We start from the raw sequence: 24,415 nt of genomic DNA on the forward strand, positions 1-24,415 counted from the left end.
AGAAAATGTAATGAAAATGATATATAGATGGTATATGACCCCAGTCAAACTTGCAAAAATTTACCACCTGTCTGATAATAAGTGTTGGAAATGTAAAGAGAGTGAAGGAACATTCTTCCACCTCTGGTGGACCTGCCCTAAAGTGAAGGCGTTCTGGGAAATGATTTATAATGAACTGAAAAAGGTATTTAAGTATACCTTCACAAAGAAACCAGAGGCCTTTCTTTTGGGTATTGTCGGCCAAGGGGTGGCAAAGAAGGATCGGACATTTTTTATGTATGCAACAACAGCAGCAAGGATACTACTTGCAAAGCACTGGAAAGCTCAAGATCTACCCACACTGGAAGAATGGCAGATGCAACTGATAGACTACATGGAACTGGCTGAGATGACCGGCAGAATTCGTGACCTGGGAGAAGAGAAGATGGAGGAGGATTGGAAGAAATTTAAGAATTATTTACAAAAACATTGCAATTTGAGTGAATGCTAAGCAGGATGCTAGATCATAAATAATTGAGCACCACTAACTTAGATGACTTAAGACAATAAGTGAGATTGAGAAAATATAACCCTTTCTGAGAATTATAAGATTATAAATATATAGATGGGATACAAGAATGTAAATAAGATAATAAATTGCTGGTAAAAAGTTATAACGATGAAAGTGGGAGCGGGAGATGTGAGGAAGTCCAAAGAAAAAAAATGTGAAAGTATGTTAAGATATTTGTTATACTGCCTGTTACATTTATTCTTATTGTAAACTCCAATAAATATTTAAAAAATATATATATATATAAGGGGACAAGTAAAAGTTCTAGTGGAAGAATAGGAGAGGCATTACCTGAAAACAGAAATATGGGTAAACACAGAGCAGCTCTGAAGATGAAAAGCGTGAACATGTAATTACAAGAAAGGGAGGTGCCTTGAGATAGATTAGTCAGCGGCTCAGTCTCTATCGCCAAGGACAAAGATAACTGCACTGGCTGAAACAGACTTGGCAAACTTAGTGCCCACTTTGCCCAGTCCCATGGCAATCAACCATCCGAATGACTGCGCCTCCCCTGATGTTTGAAAGGAGACGGGGGCAGATGTCAAATGTTGGGACAATGCCAGCTTACACCAAACCATGAGCTTCAACCACAGTAACACTTGCTGGGGAAACTCAGCTAGATGGGCGGGGTATAAATAATAAATTATTATTATTATTATTATTATTATTATTATTATTATTATTGCTAACCTAAATGATTTGCAACCAGATTTATTTATTATCATTTATTTATTAGGTTTATATACCGCCGCCCCCCGCCTTCATCCAAAGATCTCAGGGCAGTTCACAAGATAGAAACACAAGACGAAAACCCGAATAAATAATCAAAACAAAAACGGCAAAACAATAAGGTCCCCCTCCCACAAGCACATTTAAAAGGCCTTAGAACATTAATCATCCAAAGACCGGGATATATATATCCAAAGATATAATGAATGTGCCAGACAAACCTCCCTGGGGAGAGCATTCCACGAAGGGGGGGCCACTGCAGAAGGGCCCGTTCTTGTGTTATCACACCCTCCAGACCTCTCTTGGAGGAGGCACTCGAAGAAGGGCCTCAGAAGATGATCTCAGGGTCTGAGTAGGTTCATACGGAGAGAGGCAGTTCTTGAGGTATTGTGGTCCTAAGCTGTTTAAGGCTTTATAGGTCAAAACCAACACTTTGAATTGGGCCCAGAAGCTAATTGGCAACCAGTGCGGTCGGGCCAGGATTGGTGTAAAATGCTCAAATTGTCTTGCTCCGGTGAGCAACCTGGCCGCCGAATTCTGTACCTACACATTAAAGCCTTTTTCAAAAACAGCATTGGGAGTATGAGTATTGCATCCACCAGTGAGGACCGGGGCAGAAAGTCTGAAAAAAAAGTATGTAGATATAATTAATGAGAGCAATTCTCGTTATGTAGTTTGTGTGAGGTTTTATTCTTTCCCAGTGGGCACTGAAGTAGAAAACAGAAACCTAACCTAGGTATTTGTTCTATCTAAGACAGGCTCGATCTGAAGAGCCAAGTGTGGCTCCTTTCAGAATGTCCAGCAAAAGATTGGATGTAAAGAATCAACATCTTGATCCCATCGACGTACTCTCTTATGTCATCTACACACCCTCTTAAAACATAGCAGAAAATGGGAGAGTGTCAAGTATTTTTGGACTGTCCACTGATGTTTTCAGCACAATTAAAAGCTGGCTCTGAACAGTAAATTGTTCCTACAGAACATCTAAGCGTGTGAACTGCTGCTGCTGCTTGTTGCCCTACACAAGATGTTTGACATCTGTAGAATGAATTAGCTTTGCTTCAAAAAAAACCACTGACAACATTCATATGATTCTAAATTCAAGAACTAGATGCATTAATATATTACATGATGAGTATAAATGTGACACTTTCTTGTATTGGCCCATGACCACAAAAGAAGCTAGCAGTTAATACTCAGTTAATGTTTGAGATGATTTCAGCAAAAACGATCTATCACTTTTATTTACAAGCTTGTATTTCGGCAGCTGTTACTTAAAATGATGTAGATAACATAGCAGGGACATTTTTCAATTCTTAAGGGCTTGTAAAGATCCTTAAAGACCTTCTGGCAAGTCTTCAGAAGCTCCACATGATCTCTGGAAGCTTCCAGGAGGTTCTCATTCTTGAATTGCTAGTTATGAACACAGAGGCTTCAACATCTACTTAGGCAGTTCTGGTTCTCTTAAAAGGCAGAGGAGCCTTGCCAGAGAAAAGTTGGCAATTCTGTGGAATGAGCTTTTCTCCATTTTTATGTTCATTTCTGCCATTATTAGCTCTGACAGTTTGAAGGGCACCCAGACGACTGTACAGAAGGCTGCTCTTCTGCTTTATTGGATCACAGAAATTTCCAGCAGCAAGAGAGGTAGTAAGGCCAACTTTAAGAGTAGAACTTTGCCAAACACCAGTCCCTTAACAGTAATAACTGTTTAGGAAAAGTATTTTAAAAGAAGGAAAGAAAAGAAAGAAAATTTTGCAGTAAGCATTTCTAACAAGAAAATGAGTGGTTGGCATCCAACAGCCAGCTTTGATAGGGTAGAAAAATGGAGCTCTGCTTACCAGTTGACTTTGTAACTGCTTCTCCGTCAATTTTCTCCTCCTACAGGACTCCTGTGTTTTTGACAGTTGGCCAACAGGTGAGCATTTATTTAACAAGGGAACTTTTCCCTGGCATGGCAATAAAATTATGAGAAATGCTATGCCTGCTAAGCAATGTCAGGTGAAGCAATGTCAGGCTGCCATTAAAAACACAGGAGCCCTCCAGTCAGAGAAAAATAGGCAGCAGTACCTCTATTGTCACACAAAATGCCCTTTGCAGTATGCAGTTTAAGAAACAATACTTTATGCAATATAAATCACGTAATGGGAAAAACTCATTCTAGTAACACAGTTTCTGCTGCACATGGAAGATGAACACCACATCACTAGAGTAGTAGAGAGGATGGGGTAGAACTTACAGAATATAAGGAGAGGAACTAGACTCTCTGGCCAGAGAAATCTTCAAACAGGAAGCTCAGTGCGCTAGCCAATACGAAATCTGCCCAGATGCCCTCAGGATTCTGGAGATACAATCTTCACTTTCACTACTGGTGACTAGAAACTTGCACAGCTCTATACTGTAATCTTTATTGTTTGTTTGTTGTTATTTTGACCATCATGGTCATATCAACAGCAGAAAAAATATTAATAATATACACTGGTACTATATCATAATCATATCTCATCATTTATTTTATGTCTCTATATATCTTACTGCCATGGATAGACTGATTAACAAAAGATCAGTGGAACCAAGGCCAGATGAAGACATTTATCTGCCGGGGCTGGAGCAGTATTTGACATCCCTGCCGCCACCACACCACTACCCTTAAATCATGGTAATAGGAGACAAGGCAAACCTATTTGTTTTTTTCACCTAAGGCAGGAAACTCCCAGTCCCTGGAAGTGAAAATATATATATAAAAATAAAGGTATCCCTGCCCGTTCAGGCCAGTCTTGCCAGACTCTAGGGTTGTGCGCTCATCTCACTCTATAGGCCGGGAGCCAGCGCTGTCCGCAGACACTTCCGGGTCACGTGGCCAGTGTGACAAGCTGCATCTGGCGAGCCAGCGCAGCACACGGAACGCCGTTTACCTTCCCGCTGGTAAGTGGTCCCTATTTATCTACTTGCACCCGGAGATGCTTTCGAACTGCTAGGTTGGCAGGCGCTGGGACCGAACAACGGGAGCACACCCCGCCGCGGGGATTCGAACCACCGACCATGCGATCGGCAAGTCCTAGGCGCTGAGGTTTTACCCACAGCGCCACCCGCGTCCCAATAAAAAATATACTGTATAACTAATAATTTTATGCCCTTTCATTATATTAAACAAACAAACACCCCAAATCAGCTGCCTTGAGAGAGCTACCTCACTGTCTAATAGCACGGCTGCCCCTGAGCAGAGCTAAGTGCTCACGACAAACCCCAAATCTGCAAGAAGAAATAATACGCAAAGAGGTTGAAACAGTTGGACCAATGCTCTTTTAAATCTAAGCAAGACAAGTAATGTTTGAAAGCTATATGAAGGCAAGTAAACATCAAGAAACAGACCTCCTGTCCTGATGCAAATAGAAAAGTGTTTTACAAATATTTATGTATGCCGATGCCTATACTGGTTGTTGGAACATAAGAAGAGTTTTGCTGAAACAGTCCAAAGGCCTACGTAGTCCAGCATCCTGTTTCTCAACTGTTGTTAACCAAATGCCCATGGGAATCCCACAAGGAGGCCATGAATGCAATGGCCCTCTCCCACTCCTGATTCCCAGCAACAGGTATTTGGAAGGATGCTGCTTCTGAACCTCACCATTGAATATACATGAAGAGTAGTCATGGATAGCCCAGCCCTCCATGACTTGGCCCAATACCCTTTGCAAGCCATCGAAGGTGGTGGACATCACGATGTCTTGTGACGCTATAGGTTACTAAACGCTGTGTGAAAAACCATTTCATTGTTTCTCTCCTGAATCTCCTGCCAATCAGCTCCCTGGACTAGTTTTAAGAGAGGGGAAGAAAAACATTGGAGTACATTGGAGTCATGATTTATTCCCCTTATTCCCCCCTCGTTCAGTAATGATGTTGCATGTGAATATAGTATGTTTACTTTGGCCTATGGCTTCTCGCCATAAACTTGAACACTATTTGCAAACTGTTTTCGAGTCGATCTTTGTTTAGTCATCACTGTGCAGATGTTGATGATAAGGCAAAATAGCTACAAGTCTCTGTTCACCAATGTAACAGAGCAGTATTTTGTATTATTAAGATCCCTTACTAACAGGCGCTATGCAGCCAACATGCTTCCCCCACCCCATGCACAAAAGGTGTAGGTTAACAAAACCCCCAATTACCAATTCACAACAGACAGAAATTTTTAAAGGCCTATCTCCATTAAAGAGGTGGTGGTGGTGGAGCTTACATTGTTTCTGGAAGGCGAGCAGTAGACCTCTCTGGGGAACTGCTTTCATGGAATCAGAATCAGAGTTGCTGCTTTATTTCTACTATTGTTGTTATTATGTCATGTTTTTCTTGGATTGGATTGTGATTAAGTGTTTTATAGCTTCTAAATGCTGCATTTCATTTCAAATGCACAAGGTCAGAAAAGGCAGCTGGTGACACTTTGGAAAATAAGAAGACTGCTGTGCAGTCCTGAGCACCTTCTATCTCCAGAGCAGACAGGGACTTAAGCAAACTCCTCTCAGACAATCGGAACAGGACAGTGTGGGAATGTGTGTCGGGAAAAGCTAACATAAGATATTTCTCAGTTGGACAGATCCTTTGCCAAATTTCTGCCCCTTTGGTGAAGTTTCCTCTGCACTTCAAAAAACAAATTATTCAAAACAATGTCAGGGGGAAAGAGAACAGGGCTTTAATGAAATGCACACAGCCCTATCCCCTTCTTAGCCACATCAGCTTCCCTGGTAGACATCTAAAACAGTAGCTAAGAAGCTGTCAGAAAAGAGGGGAAGGTTCCCTTCATGCTGTCCTGTAACTTGAATGTGGATTGTTTTCTCACTACAGCCTCCTTCAAGCACTCTTCTCCATGCAGTTGCAATCCCTTGGAAGACAAGAGGGATGTCATGCCCACTGCCTCTCCTCCACTGTCATGCCCCCACCTGCTCCTGGCCACACTTTGCAGGGGATGGTTTAAATTGGGGAGCTTGCTCTTACATGCATAGCCCCTCGCTCCAATTTTGAGCCTTGCATGGCTTCACTCTCCTCCTCTGTGCACATGATCTGAGTGGAAGCTCACCTCCTAAACTGGGAGTGGATGAGGCCTTGCCCCCAAGTCACTGCACGTTACAGGTGCATGGCATGTGCACTTGTGAGCATGACCTTGATATTTACGGAGATTTCCTAGCCACTATATAAGATAGAAGGGATGCGGGTGGCGCTGTGGGTTAAACCACAGAGCCTAGGGCTTGCTGATCAGAAGGTCGGTGGTTCGAATCCCCGCAACGGGGTGAGCTCCCGTTGCTCGGTCCCTGCTGCTGCCAACCTAGCAGTTCGAAAGCACGTCAAAGTGCAAGTAGATAAATAGGTACCGCTCTGGCGGGAAAGTAAACGGCGTTTCCGTGCGCTGCTCTGGTTCACCAAAAGCGGCTTAGTCCTGCTGGCCACATGACCCGGAAGCTGTAGACCGGCTCCCTCGGCCAATAAAGCAAGATGAGCGCCACAACCCCAGAGTCGGTCACGACTGGACCTAATGGTCAGGGGTCCCTTTACCTTTACCTTTACCTTTATATAAGATAGAAGCTCAGAAAGCTTGAAGAATGTGGCCAAGTGATCAGACACAAGACTATTGCTGCCCATTCATCACCTTCATCTGCTCTCCCAGTCCTAGTCTTGGTTGGAAAACAGAGTGGAGCAGAGGGATGGCATGTGATGCTGATGAATCTTCTGCTACAGCAACCTTTGAAGGAGACAGGCCACTACATAAATAAGGAGTACTCTCAAGCATACATCGAGCTGCAAAGCTAATAGGAGATTAGTGCAAAACATCTGGAGGGCACCAGCTTGGAGGAGTCTGGTAAGGAGCCTGAGATGCTCAATGACTTTTGAGATACTCGGTAGCTCACAGGACAAGGGCCAAAGTTATCACAAGGAAGCATTTCCCAATCCTATCATGCATCTGTATATTATTATTATTATTACAAGGGCAAATGGTTTGAGTTAGATTTTGGCTCACTAAGACAAAGATCTGGACATATTTTATTAATTTCACGCAGCATCACTTGGCAATGTACCAATACATTTTAGAAGAAATCCAGAAGGCTGGACAAGGGTAACATGTTTAAGATGTGAATCTGAAAATAAAAACAGTTATAAGGAAGCTACCTGACTGAAACAAGTAAACTGCATTAGCACAGCAAGCCACAACATGCACTGAAATCTCTTGTTGTGATTAATTTTGCTATTGATGAGTGTCTCTGTAGAGAGAGTTCTGTAGTTTAAACCAAGGAAAACATATTTCTCAGCAGCTACAATGACACAGATTTGTGTTAATCAGCAGCAATGTTTCGATGTGTGGAAACAAAATATATTCTGTGCGATCACATAAATGTTTTCTTGCAACAGTATTTTCTATATTAAAAAGCTATTCTATGCCGACATTTTGGTTCTCTTCCAAATGGTTTGCAGAAGGCTGGGTGGGGAAAGAGCATAAATTATAATGATGCACAGGGTTGTTCCACACATTACGTTAGGGAATTGCATGCTTGACTATGAACTTTGGCTCCAAGACTACCTTTAACTCTTGCCATGGACCAAATTGCAGCATCAACAGCCATGTTAGATTCCTAATGGTTCATTGGGCTCTGGCAGCACAATCCTATGTAAATTTACTCAGCAGGATTTACTCCCAGTTAAGTTCATACACAGTTAGCCTAGCTATAACTTTCACTAGACTTTGCACAACTGCCATTCAGAGAGGTCTGGGGAGCTGCACTTCATAGTAGTAACAGAATACATACTGTTTATACAGCAACCACTAATCATTCCTGTGCACTTCCATTCCACATAATGGCCTGGTTCACAAGTCACAGCAGGCCATGTCATGGTTTGGCATGAATGATCAAGTGTGTGGGATCCCGAATTCAAAACTGGGGCGTACTTGAGTCCTTCTTGGTCCTCCTGCCACTGAACTGCGCTGGTTGGTTTGGCTTAGCATGTTGTTCAAACCCAGACTCATGATTCAGCTCTCCTGGACAAACCACAAGCCATAAACCATAGGACAAATCTTGGTTACAGGTCAAGACGCAGAGAGCTAAACTATGAGCCCAGTTTCAGATTACACACTAAGTCAAACCATAGCTCAGAACAGCAGCAGAGCAACTGGGGGGAAGCAAAACAGTCACAATCTCCTCTCCCGGAGTCTGTACACTTGTGTGTTAATGCTGAGCCATGTTTTGGCTTAGAATGACATGTGAACCAGTCCTAGGAAAGCTAATCAGTAGGGCTGCATTATTTAGTCAAGAACTGTCTTGGATTTCTTGATCTGAAAACTGACGATCAATTAAAAGGGGTGCTCAATTAATTGAGAAGCATGTTCATTAAAAGCAAAACATGGTCATCATTTTAAATAAAAGTACGTATAAAAACTATGTTGGCAGACTGCCATCTTAGAAGAGTTATTCCTATTTCTCTCACATACAGAAGAAAATGTCTAAGATGGTGCCTATTATGACAAATCCATAATCGAAGAATAAATATTTCCCTACCCTGTTTCGGAACTACTCGATACCATATTCTAGGAGAATTAATGAGGGGGGTTCCTGTCCCAAACTCCATATTTACATCTATCCTCTATGCTCTGCACTTGTTCTCCCCAGATAGTTTGACTACACATGGCTATTCATGAGGAAAGTGGTGCCTATATAATTTAAGTTGGAATCCAAAGTGATGCAGTGTATAGAGTACTGGGTTTGGGATTAAGGAACTCAGGCTTCAAATCTTAATCACTTTACGGACTAGTCGCTGTCTCTAAGCCTAAACTATCTCACAGGTTGCTATGAGGTTAAAAGGGAAGCATGCCAACCTTGGGAGAAAGATTGGAGTTAAATGACTAGATTACTTAAAACTCACATGATTCATCCATTTGGATTTCTTACCCTGTCTCTGACTTTTATAAAGTCACAATACAATGAATAAAAACAATAAAAGTGGGGATATTAGCAACACATCATAGCACTTTGTAGTGCAGTATCATACAGTTAAGGTAAGTAGAATCAGAATAAATAAAAAGGGGGGGGAGGGTTTGGTGGGAGAGGGTACATGGGTATGAGATTTCCACAGCAGAGAACAAGGCAACTAATTTTCTCCCCTTAAGGTTAACTGGAAAGTAAAGGTTAAGAAGAAGAAACACGAAGAGAGAACATTTAATGCATTGTTTGAAGGGTGTCTGTAAACTTTTGGCTCCATTATTCATTTTCATTTACTTTTTTATTTAAAATGCTTATTTTGACATGCTATAAAATGCTTCAGTATTGCCATAACTGAAGCTGAAACAGGGATTTTACCAGGCAAACAAAGATCTGGCAGTTGTAAGAGTGACTGAATGGAGCATTTAATTTTCAAAACTGTGATGTTTTCAATAATGATGGGGGGGAAACAAAACAGACAGTACCCATTCAGACTTCTCTTTGAAAAGTAGCATACAGGGTTATCAAAAAAGCAAAAGCGTCTGCTTTGAAAGGAAGAAAAATCTTTAAAACCTTATCTTAAGGAGAGGAAAGTCATCTTCAAAGGTCATTTTTACAGAATAGGCTATCAACAGGCAGCTTTCTAAAAATAATACAACAGCTAGGATCACTATCACACGTTTCATTTTGCAGAAACTAATGCTGAACAACCCTGATGGTATTCTGTTCTGCTCAAATGCTCTTCAATTTGCCATCTAGAAGAACCAACTTATTAAACAGAAACTGTTGCAAATAAAAGCCCAAAGGATCTATCAGATTGTCTGTTTTCATTTTCTAAAGGCAGCTGTTTGTTTATACAGAGAAGGTTTGTAAAATATTTGAATATACAATGCTATTCGGTGTAAATTCTATGACTTTCTGTGTAAGCCAGGCTCTGAATATCGAAATTCAGGCCCAGTTGTGACCATGGGTGAGCTGTAAAATCCAGTCCAATCTAGAAGCCTTTGGGAAACCTTTGGCCATCCAGATGCTGCTGAACTACAACTCCCATCAGTCCTCCCAAGCATGGCCAATGGCCAGGGCTGATATGAGTTGCAGTTCAGCAATATCTGGAATGCCAAAGGTTCTTCACACCTGCTATAGGAAAGTTTGGGCTGGCTGGTTCAAATCAATATTTGAAAATAATTCCATCCTCACCACACACAAAAAAAACCATTGATTCCTTGCCTTTATGAGGTTCTAATCTACAGCCTCCAAGGTCCCATTGGTTGATTGATTACCTGCATTAACAGCTTTGGTTAAGAAATTGGGAAGAAGGGATATTCCTGCAACTTTTTCAAAGGATATTAGCAAAAGCTATGCTGCACTTTGAAAATAGTGATACTGTGCCATAATTGTGCAGACAATGAAATATCTAAAGAGCAGACATAGGATGAAAATGTTATCACTATATGGATATAGCGTGAGTGCCGCATTTTGCCTGAAGGCAAACTACTTGGTTTGGAGCTTCAGGTGGTCATTTTATCTGAGAATAACAAGGCATTAGCACAGAATAGGAAATACAATACAAGGTGCTAAAGATAATGGAAGCCTCAGCTACTTAACTCCTCTGAAGTCAGGCCAAACAGTGCTAAAGGGTGTCATTTGTCAAGGGTGTCATTAAGATTAAATAATGCATGAGCTTGCACTGATTCCTATACAAGTGAATAATTAAAGTTTGCTCTGCTCCACAGCACGTTCCTTCCTAGCCAAACTCTAAATATGAATATATTCAGAAGCCTAAAGTTCCTAAGCAAAGATGAATTGCTTAGTGAAGTGCTAAATGACAAAGTTTTTGTTTCAGTTACAGATGGGTAGCCGTGTTGGTCTGCCATACTCGAAATAAAAAAATTCCTTCCTGTAGCACCTTAAAGACCAACTAAGTTAGTTCTTGGTATAAGCTTTCGTGTGCATGCACACTTCTTCAGATACACTGAAACAGAAGTTGCCAGATCCTTCTATATATTGAGAAGGTGGGGAGGGGTATTACTTAGAAGGGTGGTGGGAATCGGAGATTGGCAGATAGCTGAGATGAGCCTGTTGACGACTCTTAACGACTGTAATAGGTCTTACAGGAAAAGGCAAGGGGTGAGAAGGTGAGAAATGGCTTAGTCATGTATAATGAGATAAGAATCCGATGTCTCTGTTCAGACCAGGTTTCTCCATTGTTTTAAGTTTGGTAATGAGTTGTAATTCAGCAGCTTCTCTTTCCAGTCTATTTCTGAAATTCCTTTGTAGTAAAACAGCTACTTTGAGATCTTGTAAGTTTTTGTTATGTTGCATAACAACTGATTTTGCTGAGTTACCCGCCTGTCAATATATATAAAAAGTCAGGAAGTGAACTTAAAACAGTAGAAATCATAGGAGGAATTTAACATTTATTTAAAAAAGAAAAAGTAACCAATGGTTTTCTTACTAATTCTGGTGTTCTGCATGGTCTCCTGTAAGCACCAAATGACTGGCCAATAATAAAGTACTTTAACTCAGTTTTTTAACTTGTGAGAAATGAGAGAACATCACATCCCAAAAGAATTCAATAGTTAGCAAAAACTGTTGATGGGGTGGTGATCACTGATGAAATGATTGAGCTAACTCATGCGGTGGTAAATATAACACAAATGTTATGTCCTGCCATGGAACATCAACCATGATAAAGCATTTTGGATAGCCTCCACGTTTCACTGGTCCTGAGTGAGGAGCTAAAGGACTAAAATCCACCTTTATAACCTTGTTATAAAATTATATAAACCAGTGGTTTTCAACCAGTGTGCCGTGGTACCCTGGGGTGCCTTGAATGATGGTCAGGGGTGCCGTGAGCAACACTGGCCTCTGTCCCTCTTTCCCTCCCTCCCTCCTCTGACGCCTTCTCGGCTCTCTGCCTCCCAAAGGCTTGTGCAGCTGTTTGTTGCAGTAGCCCTGACTACAAGCTTCCCAGGTGGACTCAAAAATGTTGAAAGCCTCTGATATAAACCTACTTCTGGATGCTTTTTTTAAATGGCAATGCTCTCATTCAACTCCTTTCCAGGATGCCATACCCACGCCAAAGAGAGAAGTATTATTTACTGTCTAGCAAGCAGAGCAGAAGAGATCTTTTAGATTACCGGTATCTCATTTTCTTCATCTGCTGAGGAAAGAAACAAAGTTGGGCTGAGGGGAACCTCAGTGGTATTTTTGATATAAGGTGTTCCCTGGCCACGTGGTAGGATGTCCACAAAGAAGTGCAAGGACATACAGTGGTACCTCAGGTTACCTACGCTTCAGGTTACATACGCTTCAGGTTACAGACTCCGCTAACCCAGAAATAGTGCTTCAGGTTAAGAACTTTGCTTCAGGATGAGAACAGAAATTGTGCTCCAGCAGCGCAGCAGCAGCAGGAGGCCCCATTAGCTAAAGTGGTGCTTCAGGTTAAGAACAGTTTCAGGTTAAGTACGGACCTCCGGAACGAATTAAGTACTTAACCCAAGGTACCACTGTAATAGAATTAGCCATTCCCAGGTAACAATAGGGCCTTCACTGAGCAGAAACATAGGATGACGGGATGTAAAGATGGGCATCCAGCCAGGAGTTCCAAGTGTCTGGCAGACAAACTGTCCTTCAGCAGGTCTGATACTGAACACAAACAAAGTCAAAAAGTAATGGAATGCTTTAGCAAACAAAGATGAGGGTGTCTGTTGAATAGGAGGGATTCTGGAGAAACAGAGTGGAGACGTCAGGGCTACATTTATTTGTATATAAAAAAATAATTATATACCGCTGTATCATAAAAATATATCACAGTGGTTTACAATAATATAAAAACATTAAAACTTTCCAAAAAGGAAGCAAGGTCTGTTGAGCAAGAGGGAGATGTACACCCAATAACTGGCTAGGAAGCCACTTAATGCAGTGGCTGAAATGCCCACAGGATGATAGGGGGGGCAGCACCCTCAGAAACGCAAGGAGTGGGGTGACCCACTCTATTGCATCCTTTATTGCAGCCCCCAAGCTGCGGAACTCCCTCTCAACAGAGGTGCGTCTGGCACTCTCTGTACAGTTTTTAATCATAGGCTGAAGACCTACTTCTTTACCCTGGCCTTTGGCACCTGACCTAAGGTATTTTTAGGACCAATCCTTTTCTTCTGACTGCAAATTGTTTTAAATTTTAACTGTCGTCATCACTAAATAAAAGCATACAAGATGCATGACAATCCTGTATCATGGAGCCTCGGCCTGTGGAGAGAATTATGTCTGCTGAACATGAACAAAGCAAATATGAAACTAGAGCAATACTGAATGATGTTTTGTGCTGAATAACCTTGTTCTCCTTTTGGAACTCTGATACTTCCTTTTGGTTGACTTTATACATCCCACATGGTAATGTGATACAAATAGGTTGCTATAAATTTTATGTTAGCTGGGATTCACTTAATGAATTTAGTCAGCAAAAATAAAACATAAAAATATTTTTAGCAGGCAGAAATATTGGGTGATCAATCTGATACATTACAAACTCATTTCATTGGTCCAAAGTCTGGCAAATATTTCAATGCCAAAATCTCTGTAGCTAAGTATTTCTTCAACATTTAATTACTGTTACGTTTAATGCATTTCCCTTTACTAATAAAGGTTTAGTTTATACTTTTGCTTCATTTCCATAATGCTGGATGCTTTTGCTGGTAAAGCCATGGCAGAACTCCAGTTGGTTTCAAAGGTGAGAGGGACTGGGCTTGTGGTAATTATTTTGAGAGGAAGGGTACCACCCAAAATGTTTTATTTCTAATCCCCTTTAGTCCCCAAACATTTTTAGCCATTCCTACTAATATTTCAAGCAAGATGACAAATTAAAGAGGTTTTTTAATAAATAAAAAAAATCAGTCTCACAATTTCCTGGAAAACTATTGCTGTGCTTTGAGGGAAAAGGTTATAAAGAAAATCTGTGGCGTATGGAACATGCATTCACACATTCCTCATTGTGGCTGGTGTCTAAGGCACTCCTTTCTCATTTGCGATTTTTTCCCAATTGTATATGAAATGAGGCTTTCAGATTTTGGCACTGTTTGTTATTTTCCTGCTATTTGAAACAAATTAAGTCTAAGGGGGCCAATGCAGACGACTCCATCTCCACTTCCACACTAAGTCTTGGACTGTCAGAATGTCAAGGACAGCCAACACTCTGAATGCTCAAGGATCACTTACTCATTATGGGCCGCTGGTTCCTAAACAGTATTAATGTGAGCTATTGCAATATAGAGTAGACATTAAATCGATGGCTTTAAGGCTACTATGTCATCAAGTGCCCCAGGGAGTGGGATGCTATTATTAGCAAAACATACTGCAAATTATGGTTAATAGACACTGTTACAAATTGCACTTCTGAAAGGTTTAAAAGCCACACAAGATGTCGTGAATGTTTTCTCATTGGTTAAATCTATAGATTTTGTACTAAACCAAAAGTCCAGATAGTCAAGAGCTCACCGTGATGGGGTGAGCTCCCGCTGTTCAGTCCCAGCTCCTGCGCACCCAGCAGTTCAAAAGCACGTCAAAGTGCAAATAGATAAATAGGTACCGCTCCGGCGAGAAGGTAAACGGCGTTTCTGTGCACTGCTCTGGTTCACCAGAAGCGGCTTAGTCATGCTGGCCACATGACCAGGAAGCTGTACGCCAGCTCCCTTGGCCAATAAAGTGAGATGAGCGCCGCAACCCCAGAGTCGTCCGCGACCTAATGGTCAGGGGTACCTTTACCTTTATCTAAAGAGGGTACAATAAGAGTTTTGTTTCTTTGACTGGAGATTAGAGAGGGGCAAAACTTTTGAGGCAGCACAAAAACTCAAAAACAGTGATGACACCAGAGTCCCTAATTCAAGATCCCTGCTTCGCTGCATAACCCAGACTGCATATTTGCATGCTGTTATATTTATGTTTGCAGGTGAGAAGTCTTCCTTGTGAGGTGCATCACTGCTCATCAGCTAATCTGCACAGTGGGGCTGTCCCTTGCTGCATTTTTCAACAATGCTGAGTTACAACAATTACATTACAGTATTTGGAGAATTCAGGGACCACACCACCATTTCATGGATACTGGAGGTTCCTCATATCGATCCAAGGATAACGGATGACTATAGGCAGACACTATTTGTTTGCATGTTAATAAAGGTACATGTTTTGAACTGCCCCAGATCTCTTTAAGGCAGTAAATCATTATTGGTTAATCACAGATCAACCTGCTGGCCTTATAACTCAATAAATGTGACACAAGACCTGACAGAGGCCAGTCCATTGGTATTTAGTAAGCCACAACCTGTCTGTTTTTCGATTATGCTAGCTCTTATTGTGCATTTGCCAAAATTTTGCATTAACACACTTGTTTTGTTTGTTTTCTCTTCTAATCCTTTCTATTAAATGTTACAGAAAATATGTGTAAATTTTCCTTATACAGTGGTACCTCAGGTTAAGAACTTAATTCATTCTGGAGGTCCGTTCTTAACCCGAAACTGTTCTTAACCCGAGGTACCACTTTAGCTAATGGGGCCTCCCATTGTCGCTGCACGATTTCTGTTCTCATCCTGAAGCAAAGTTCTTAACCCGAGGTACTATTTCTGGGTTAGCAGAGTCTGTAACCTGAAGCGTCTGTAACCTGAGGAACCACTGTATTGCATAATTCTTCATTTTAAAAAGTCTACTCTAATTCAAATCACTTTATAATTGCTTTCCAATTTTTTTGGCTTTGTTTTAGCTGCCCTAATAGTATAGGATTCCATGGCAATTTTCTTGTTTTATTGGTCTCTGCCCCACCCCTGCACAGAAACCAAGTTCAGCCCTCTAATATCTCCACCTGCTCCTCAGGATTCTCCCCAAGCCACAACTCCTCACTAGCCACACACCCTCCCCCTGGCCACCCCCTTCCCTGCTTGGCACCTTCCACAAATGTTTTTGCCTGTCCATAATTTGTCCTTGAACTCTGATAATGCCTCTTGCTTGCCTGGATGGAGAATAGAAAGGGGTGTCTTGTTTCCATTCTGGCTGGCCATTATAAGAACAACTTAAAAGTAGCTTTAAGGAATTGTGCCTGAGATTGTTCGTTTTCCTCTTCCCTCCTCAGTCCTCTTTCCTTTTGTGCTACGTCTTTTAGACTGTAAACCTGTGGGCAGGGATGCTTGAGCTTCTGTATGCCACCCTGGGAGCTTTTTTGGCAGAAGAACAGAGTAAAAATATTTTAATTGAACAGATGAATGAATGGATGAATGAATGAATGAATGAATAAATAAATAAATAAATAAATAAATAAATAATGTGGGTGGAAAACAAGAGCTACACAAACATGCCTGTTCCAGATATAAAATGAAACCAGATAGAAGAAATTATTAATGACAGCACTTGGAAGAAAGTTGCTGAAGCAATGGGACACAGATGGCCAGAATGCTGCCTGAAACACTGCAGGCAATGTTCAGCATGCATACAATTGGGCAGATGTGAGAGATGTGTTGGGAGTGTGAATAATGGTCTGCTCTTTAAAGGGCACAGAACAAATCTGCCTACTACAGAGAATAGGGAAATGTTTGAAAGGCTATATATAGAAAATATTTAGGAACAGACATGCCAGCATAAGGCTCAGAAAGTGTTCTTCTTGCCAATAACGAGTAAAAGGATTGATATCTATGCATCAAAGCATCCAGTCTATTAAAAGATAAAAACCAACAACAAGCTACGGAGGCAAAAGCTCTTGTTACAGAGAGAGCAATCAATACACCAATTGGCACCATCACCAGCTGGGCTGTAACTATAAGACGGCTCTGTGTTCCTTCTAAGTTCCACTCCAACAACATTTCTTCTTGCCCTTACCTGGCTAAAGATGGCCAGCCATACAGACAAGACACAAACACCTTCTTCCTTGAGAGCTTTTGCATACCGCTGTCTCATCAGTGACCTCAAAGTGGTTCACATTTAACAAACCACATTGACACAAAGCACAAAACAGATTAAACGTCAACCATAAAACAATTACAGGCACCTCCCCATTTGTGCAGGATCCTGCTGACACACAAGCCATTTTTGGTGCCTAAAGGGGATGGGGCAGGGGTGGAACAGGGCCCTTTATCAAAAGATCCCAGGGCAGGGTACAACATTAAAAACACATTACAGAACATCAGTGATAAAAACATAATAAAAACATCTTCTACATAATTAAAAGCATACTGATAGACAGCCTGGTCATAAAATAGTCATCCTAATAACAGTTCTCTCCCCCATACTTTTACAGGCCATAGATTACAGTGGTACCTCGGGTTAAGAACTTAATTTGTACTGGAGGTCCGTTCTTAACCTGAAACTGTTCTTAACCTGAGACACCACTTTAGCTAATGGGGCCTCTCACTGACGCTGCGCTGCCACCGCGCAATTTCTGTTCTCACCCTGAAGCAAAGTTCTTAACCCAAGGTACTATTTCTGGGTTAGCGGAGTCTGTAACCTGAAGCGTCTGTAACCTGAAGCATCTGTAACCCGAGGTACCACTGTATTTAATAGCCATAGGCCTGGGTAAAGAGAAATGTTTTTGCCTTGCATCTAAATACATGTCATGATGGCGCCAGACAAGCCGCTCTGGGAAGACCATTCCACAATCAAGGAGCCACCACAGAAAAAGCCCATTCTCTTGTTGGAAATTCCCCTGTATAATCAGCTCGGTGGCATGGAAGGAGACCAAAAGCTCTAAAAACATTCTAAGCATGGCCTTCAAAAGCTTTACAAAACAGTCTTTATCGTGTGGTGAAATCAGTTCCATAAAATGGAGCCCAACTACCGAGAAGGACTTCCTCAAGGTTCCTACATGACGAGCTTCACCTGTTGGAGTGACACATACAGATGGGAAACGACGCAATAGGACCACCCCAAAACTTTGCAGGTGCAAACACGTATGGAAAATAGGATCACATATCTCCGGTGCCATCATGAACACAATTCATTATAAGAGAACAGGAAATAGAATGTCCAGAGCTGTCCCTGGTGCTTTCATTTCCCCATTTCCACACCTTCAAAAGCAGGTGGCTAGAGGACAGAATGGAGTTTTGTTGCTGTCTGCCCACTCACAAACTCAGTGCATATGATCCAAATGTGAAAACAGAACCTATGCATGGCATGCACAGAGGTTCTCCCCATTCAGGAGGGGAGTCTGCATTTTGAAATTACTAATTGTGTGTACAGAACATACACATGTACAAGTTATATGCATGCAGGCACATCAAATTTAGTGAGAGGTACAGCAACCAGTCTTGGTTTCCTACTTCACACCTGCGCAGTTTTTTTAAAAAGGTGTGAAAGGGGTTTCTGCTGCTTCTTTCCTGGCATTTTAGGAAACGGACAGTTTCTTAGCAAGCAAGCACAGTTACTAAATTTAAAAACCTGTCACTGTCAAACTGGCCTCGGTGACAACGCTTTGAGGGAAAATAGCACATTACTGACAGCACTGAAATGAATTTGATGGGCTCCCCAAAAAACTGTGGTTAGGAAAGAAAGTGCTACTGGACCCACCCCTATCTCTTAATCTTATGACTTAAATTAAATCGGAAAAAAGAAAAGAACAAAAAGCCCATAAATATCTGTCCTGCTTGATCCCTTACTCTCCCTCTCCCTCTCCCTCTTTCTCTGGTTTCTAACCAGGTATCTCAGGAATGAAGAAACCTACTTGCATGTACCTATTTGTCACCACAGTGGGTGATAGCTCTCTCAGCCCCTTTCCTGCTGTCATGGAACACTCCTTTATTTGCAGACACACCCCGAACTTAAATACAATGTTGATGTACTTTTAAAAACTGAAATTATGGAGAGTGAAAACAGCATATATACTTCATTATTTTTATTTTTAAAAAAAACATATTTCAATCTAAGAATGGATTACAAAAATGCCTAGTTAAACCAACTCCTGTTTCTAGGCTTTTTAAATGCCTCCCACGAAGGCAGTGACCGGCATTAACAATGTAGAATTTTCAGATTTTAACATAGCCTGGCCTTAATTACTGTGGTGCATTGGTTAGAACATTGGAATAAGAGAAGATTCAGCATCAAATCCCCTTTCATACTCATTGCTTGCTGGGCGTCCTTGGGCTACTCACCAACTCTTGGTCAAAGCTACCTCAGAGTTTGATTGACTCATAGGAGGAGAACCATTTCATGCAGGTACTGTGCCAGAAACCAGCCAGTTCAGGCACCAGCTGATGGCCCCTGGGCATGAGCAATAAATTGAAGTCTAAAGCACACATGGGAGAAATGGAATGTATACTTAGGAATGGAAAGGCAACCCAGTCCAAGTAACTGAACAAGACTTTTTTAAATCAGAGAGTCTATGGGACTGGCTGTCACCGTTGCCATCAGTACGTTGTGAAGTAAATTCCTTAACAATGGCGGATATTACCTTATCATTCATTATCTACACAGGATATGTCCAAAGTACCTATATCAAGTAAACACTGGCAAAGCATTTAATATTTCTCTTCCTCAGCTGCATACGGAGAAAGGAACTGTCACGATGCCATGTATATCCAAGACATATCTGTGGAAAGAGGATGCTGCTAATAAAGAAGGAGGGTCCTTTTAAAAAAAAATATTACAGGGCAATAGTAATTTGTTAAATGGAAACAAAGGCCTTCTGTATCTTCCCTGTCTTTTCTGTATCGGGAAGATTAAGGAGATGTGGAACATTTTACAAAGAAAACCCCTGAAGTGCTGTGTTGGCTACAGAAATGTTTATGTTGGGAAAAGTCACCACTTTCTCGTGCAGCTTGGCCATTTTTATCTTATCAACCTCAGTTTTTGTCTTTTATGTCAGTAGCTACATGTTACAGATGAGTGAACCTCTGGCCTTCCTGGTTAAAAACAAGATTGAACAGCAGCAACGTTCGCTGTTAATGCCATGCCTGGTTAGGATGCAGGCCCTTGCAGGATCAGAACCACAATAAGTAGACTCCAATTCCGTTAAGGGTCATTGAGAAGATGGCAACCGGGTCAAGCAGATCTAGCTCATAACCTGCTTGCTGAGGCAGCTGCCTAAATGTGGTATGGAAACAGTCTGCTTGGGCATATAAAATACATTCAGAAAATAAAAAGGGAAAGAGTTGCTTTAGAGAGGGGCAAGCAAAGATTTACTATTCTCAGGACTTACCCAGGCCTTTTTTCTTTCTTTCTTTCTTTCTTTCTTTCTTTCTTTCTTTCTTTCTTTCTTTCTGCATTTCTAGGCACAGGTCTGCTCTTTAAAGCACTCTATCAGAATGTTGTTGTTTTTTCTTGGGTTTTTTTTGGGGGGGGGGTTGCCCTGACACTTTCCCCACAAAAGCCCGCTCATTACCACTTCTAGATCTTATAGAGTTGGAAGAGACCACAAGGGTCATCTAGTCCAACTCCCTGCAATGCAGGAATCTTTTGCCTAATGTGGGGCTCAAACCCACGACCGTGAGATTAAGAGCCTCATGCTCTACCGACTGAATCAGAGCTGACGACAATCCACAGAAATTGCCATTCGTTCCAATTCAGCATTAAAGAGCAGAGTGTCCTGGGGAAAGCGGAAGAGCAAAGAAATAAAAACAACCAGACACAGAGCTTTAAAGCATGGACCTGTGTCTCATAAATGTGGGGCAAAAGGTAAGTGTGGGTGAACCCTTAGTGTGAAAATGTACCTTGTATGACAGGAGTGAGGCACTTGAGGCCCTCCAGATGTCGTTGGAGTACAACTGCCAACAAGGAGCAAAAGGCAAACCTACCTAATTTGTACTTACCAGAACAATATGTCAACTGAAACACAGACAGACATCCTGTGAAATCTGCACTTCTCCAGATTGCAAAAATGAACCAGTCCCCAACCACTGGCCATGCTGGTTGAGACTGATGTGGGCTGAAGCCCAACAACCATCTGGAGAAAATATCTTTAGAATCAACCAGGCTGAAATGAAAGAGTGTTTCTTTGATTGAAAAGTATTACAAGACCAAGATGATAATATATATTAATGTATGATAGTCTCATTTCTGTGCCAACATGGGGCAATTGCAAGTTATTACTCTAATAAACTGGACTCTTTCCTTCCAACCCCATGCTATGTTTAACTACCAAGAATGTCTTAGAACCCTTCATCAGCATATCATCAAACTGTGTGTCTCATATTCCAGCACGCATAATAACATTATTGTCATGACCTGCCAAGATCTCTCTCCTTTGAGTAAAGCTCTGACATATCCATTAAGAATGAAGACCTTTTAATCTAAGATACAAACTGGGAATTAGAACATTTTCAGATGTGAGGCTGGAATTGGCTTTTCATTAAATCATCCTTTAGTTCAAATGTAAAAACTGCATGATATCCCTCGCAGTTTCAATTTCTCGTCTATGCACTACCAATATTAACAACTATCTCAATTTCATTTCCGTATATGCTATTGTTTTTTGTTTATGTGACTTCTTACATTAAATAAAATCCCATTTTAAAAACCCACAACTTTTCACATATGGCAGAAATTGTGTGACAGGTGCTCAGAGGTGCCTTTGAGTGCCTAATGCAAAGGCAATCTAATTTTAATATTTCAGAAAGCCTGTGATAGGCATTTCTGGCACAAATCTCAAAAAATACAATGTGTAAGAATATATATATATATATATATATATATATTGCAAGAACATACTTGATGCCAGTTCTACCCAAAACACTTTTCCTTTAACTGATAATAGAAGCTTCACGGGCGTAGATTCACAAAACAACCAGCCAATTTTTCTAAAAGAAGTTGACTTTTCTTATATTCTGAGACATCTTCCACTATACATACTTCCTAGTCTTAGGAATGGCTCTATACATGTTGATTGTAGGCCACACAGCTCTTATATAGAACTAAGTTTTTAAAACCAAAGCCCTGAGGGATTTGCCCTATTGTTGCTGTAGATGTTGGGAGGGGGAAATCTGTGGTCAGCAAATCGGAAAGCTACATTAGACATGCCTGAACCCAGTGGGACTTCCAACTTTCCTTTGAACGGCATCCTCCCATGCCATATAATAAAGTGCATATGAAATTCTTCTCAATGTGAATTTATTTATTTATGCATTTATTCAGCATGGGAAGCTGCCGTTCTGGAAGCACATCCAAAGCCCCAAAGGTTACATTAATCAAATTGTACGATTCTGTGAACCATAGTCATGGTGAGTTGTGCCTTCTACCACAGAAATAGACATGTGAACTAGTTCTTAGCCAGGAAAAATAAGATGGAAACAAGTATGTCACTACACAGTTATTTAAGAACAAGCAAAAATGCCCACGCAAACCCTTCCAGCCAGTGACATTGCTATTTGGAACTATGAGTACCATGCTCCAAAACTACATTGATTTAGACTTCATGTTGATAGATGGTGCTGCCATTGATTCTCATCTAGCTTTCCAGGCACCTCAGCAAAGCTGATGTCACTATGTGATTACAATAGTGAAATTAAAAGGACAGTGACAATTTTTATTCTACACAAGGAAGATTTACTTGCCTGAGTTTATCCCCTATGTCAGATACTTCCCATCAAAAGCTTTTTTTTAAATTATTTATTTTTTCGCAAGCAGTACATGAAGCAATCAAGGGTTTCAACAAACTTGTTTTTGGATACTAATTATTTGGATGTCTCACAATGAAATCCTTTGCAAGTTTATTCAGAAGCAAGTTCCACTGACCCAATGAGACTTACTCAAGTGGGCACAGCGCTGTAGCTGAAAAGACATAGCTAAAAGTCTCCTGTTTAAATTGGCTGAAAAGAAAAGAGAGGCATGGTGCATGATCAAGAAAACTAGGGGTTGAACCAACTGTGCCACTCAGCAGAAGGAAGCAATTGTCAGTGATTTCTCCTCCCCTTTTAGCCCCTCACTGTGCCCTGCTAAATCTGCTCTGGAGAATGGTCTCCCAGCCATCTGGAGCAGATAACAGGGAGAGGAAGGAGGAGGAATCCCTTCCCTATTTGGTGACAGAAGTCTTAACACCAGCTGAGTGACCCCACTGGATACAACCCTATGCCAGGAATATAAAAGGCTTGCATGTATCCCTAGCTTATTACTACTGGTCAAGGAGGCACATAACTCAGAAGCCTTGCTAGACATATGCATCAAAACCACTTCCAATCTTCTCTGTACAACTCTGTGCCTATCCTAAGGTATCCCTCTTCTGTTGACTATCATGCAGCTTGAGCTAGAGACAGATAATCGCCTTTGTCAGAGATGGTATGATAGAGGCATTGTTGCCTGCAGTATGTGCACTCATCTACGGTTGCCATATGTCCTCTTTGTCCAGGACACGTCCTTTTTTTCATGGGTAGAGTCATCATAGCAATCCACAGTTAAAAGTAGAAGTTGGCAAATGTGTCCTCTCTTTTGCTCTTCAAAATATGGCAACCCTGACTCATCCCACTGTCAGCTTTGATTAACAGTACTTTGTAGCGTTTCAAAAACAGCTTTAAAACCTTTCTTCACCATAGATGACGGTGGGACAAAAGGGATATGTGTGTGTGTACACCAAAGTTGACAAGACCTGTAACACACTTCTAGCAACTGTCTTAAAAATGAATGCCTATCACTACCAGCCATAGTTGCCCACAAATGCAGCTAATTCCTCAGAGAACTCCTTCTCACACCCCTTCTGTTCCCTGTTGTTTACCTCATCTGCTTCTCCCTCGGTTTCACTGCTTATTCTCATCTTGTTCTGCTAACACCTATTAATTTATGTGCTCCATCTATCATATCAGTCTTATGTTGTCAATTGTGTTTGTCCAGTTTCTATGGCTGGATTAGGAGGAGGGGTGTGAATTAACTTTCCTTTTTTTATTGCCAATATTATATCACTGCCTTCCAGAAACAGAAGCCCAGAATGTGGTACCATTTTCTCTCTCTCTCTTGCATCTTGATCTCATTTTACATTGAGACTGGGCCATGCACTTTGAATTATGACCTCTGCCTATATTTCTCACTGTTCTCAAACCTGAGTATTAAATCTTTGACAATTAAATTTGTTGAACTCTGACCTTCCGCTTCTCAACAAATAAGGGTAGGCATTTTTAAAACAGGCACATGCACAGTACTCTTTCTGGAAGACGAAGAAGAAAAAGCTTCACTGTACAAACACCAACTATTATTCGTTTCTGATGACAAACTCTCCGTTGGATACCGTATA

The 24,415-nt window shown here is 41.2% G+C and overlaps 1 protein-coding gene across 30 annotated transcripts in view; it reads right to left on the minus strand.

Moving 5' to 3' along the window:
* LOC308485761 (uncharacterized protein) overlaps positions 1-24,415 on the minus strand; it is a 105,810-nt gene that overhangs the window by 67,528 nt on the left and 13,867 nt on the right. For 14 of the 30 annotated variants that reach the window (XM_081021812.1, XM_081021813.1, XM_081021810.1 and 11 more), the window contains exon 2: positions 1,827-1,901. The exons of 13 other annotated variants lie outside the window; for them this stretch is intronic. In XM_081021812.1, the coding sequence (XP_080877938.1) occupies positions 1,827-1,901 (75 nt within the window). Of the gene's footprint in view, positions 1-1,826; positions 1,902-21,008; positions 21,173-24,415 lie in introns of all 30 variants that reach the window. 3 more of the 30 variants (XR_013990713.1, XR_013990706.1, XR_013990710.1) reach the window with 1 other exon arrangement.

The sequence above is a fragment of the Podarcis pityusensis genome (genome assembly GCF_964106645.2).
Source record: "Podarcis pityusensis genome assembly, chromosome: 9".
NCBI classification, from domain to species: Eukaryota; Metazoa; Chordata; class Lepidosauria; order Squamata; family Lacertidae; genus Podarcis; species Podarcis pityusensis.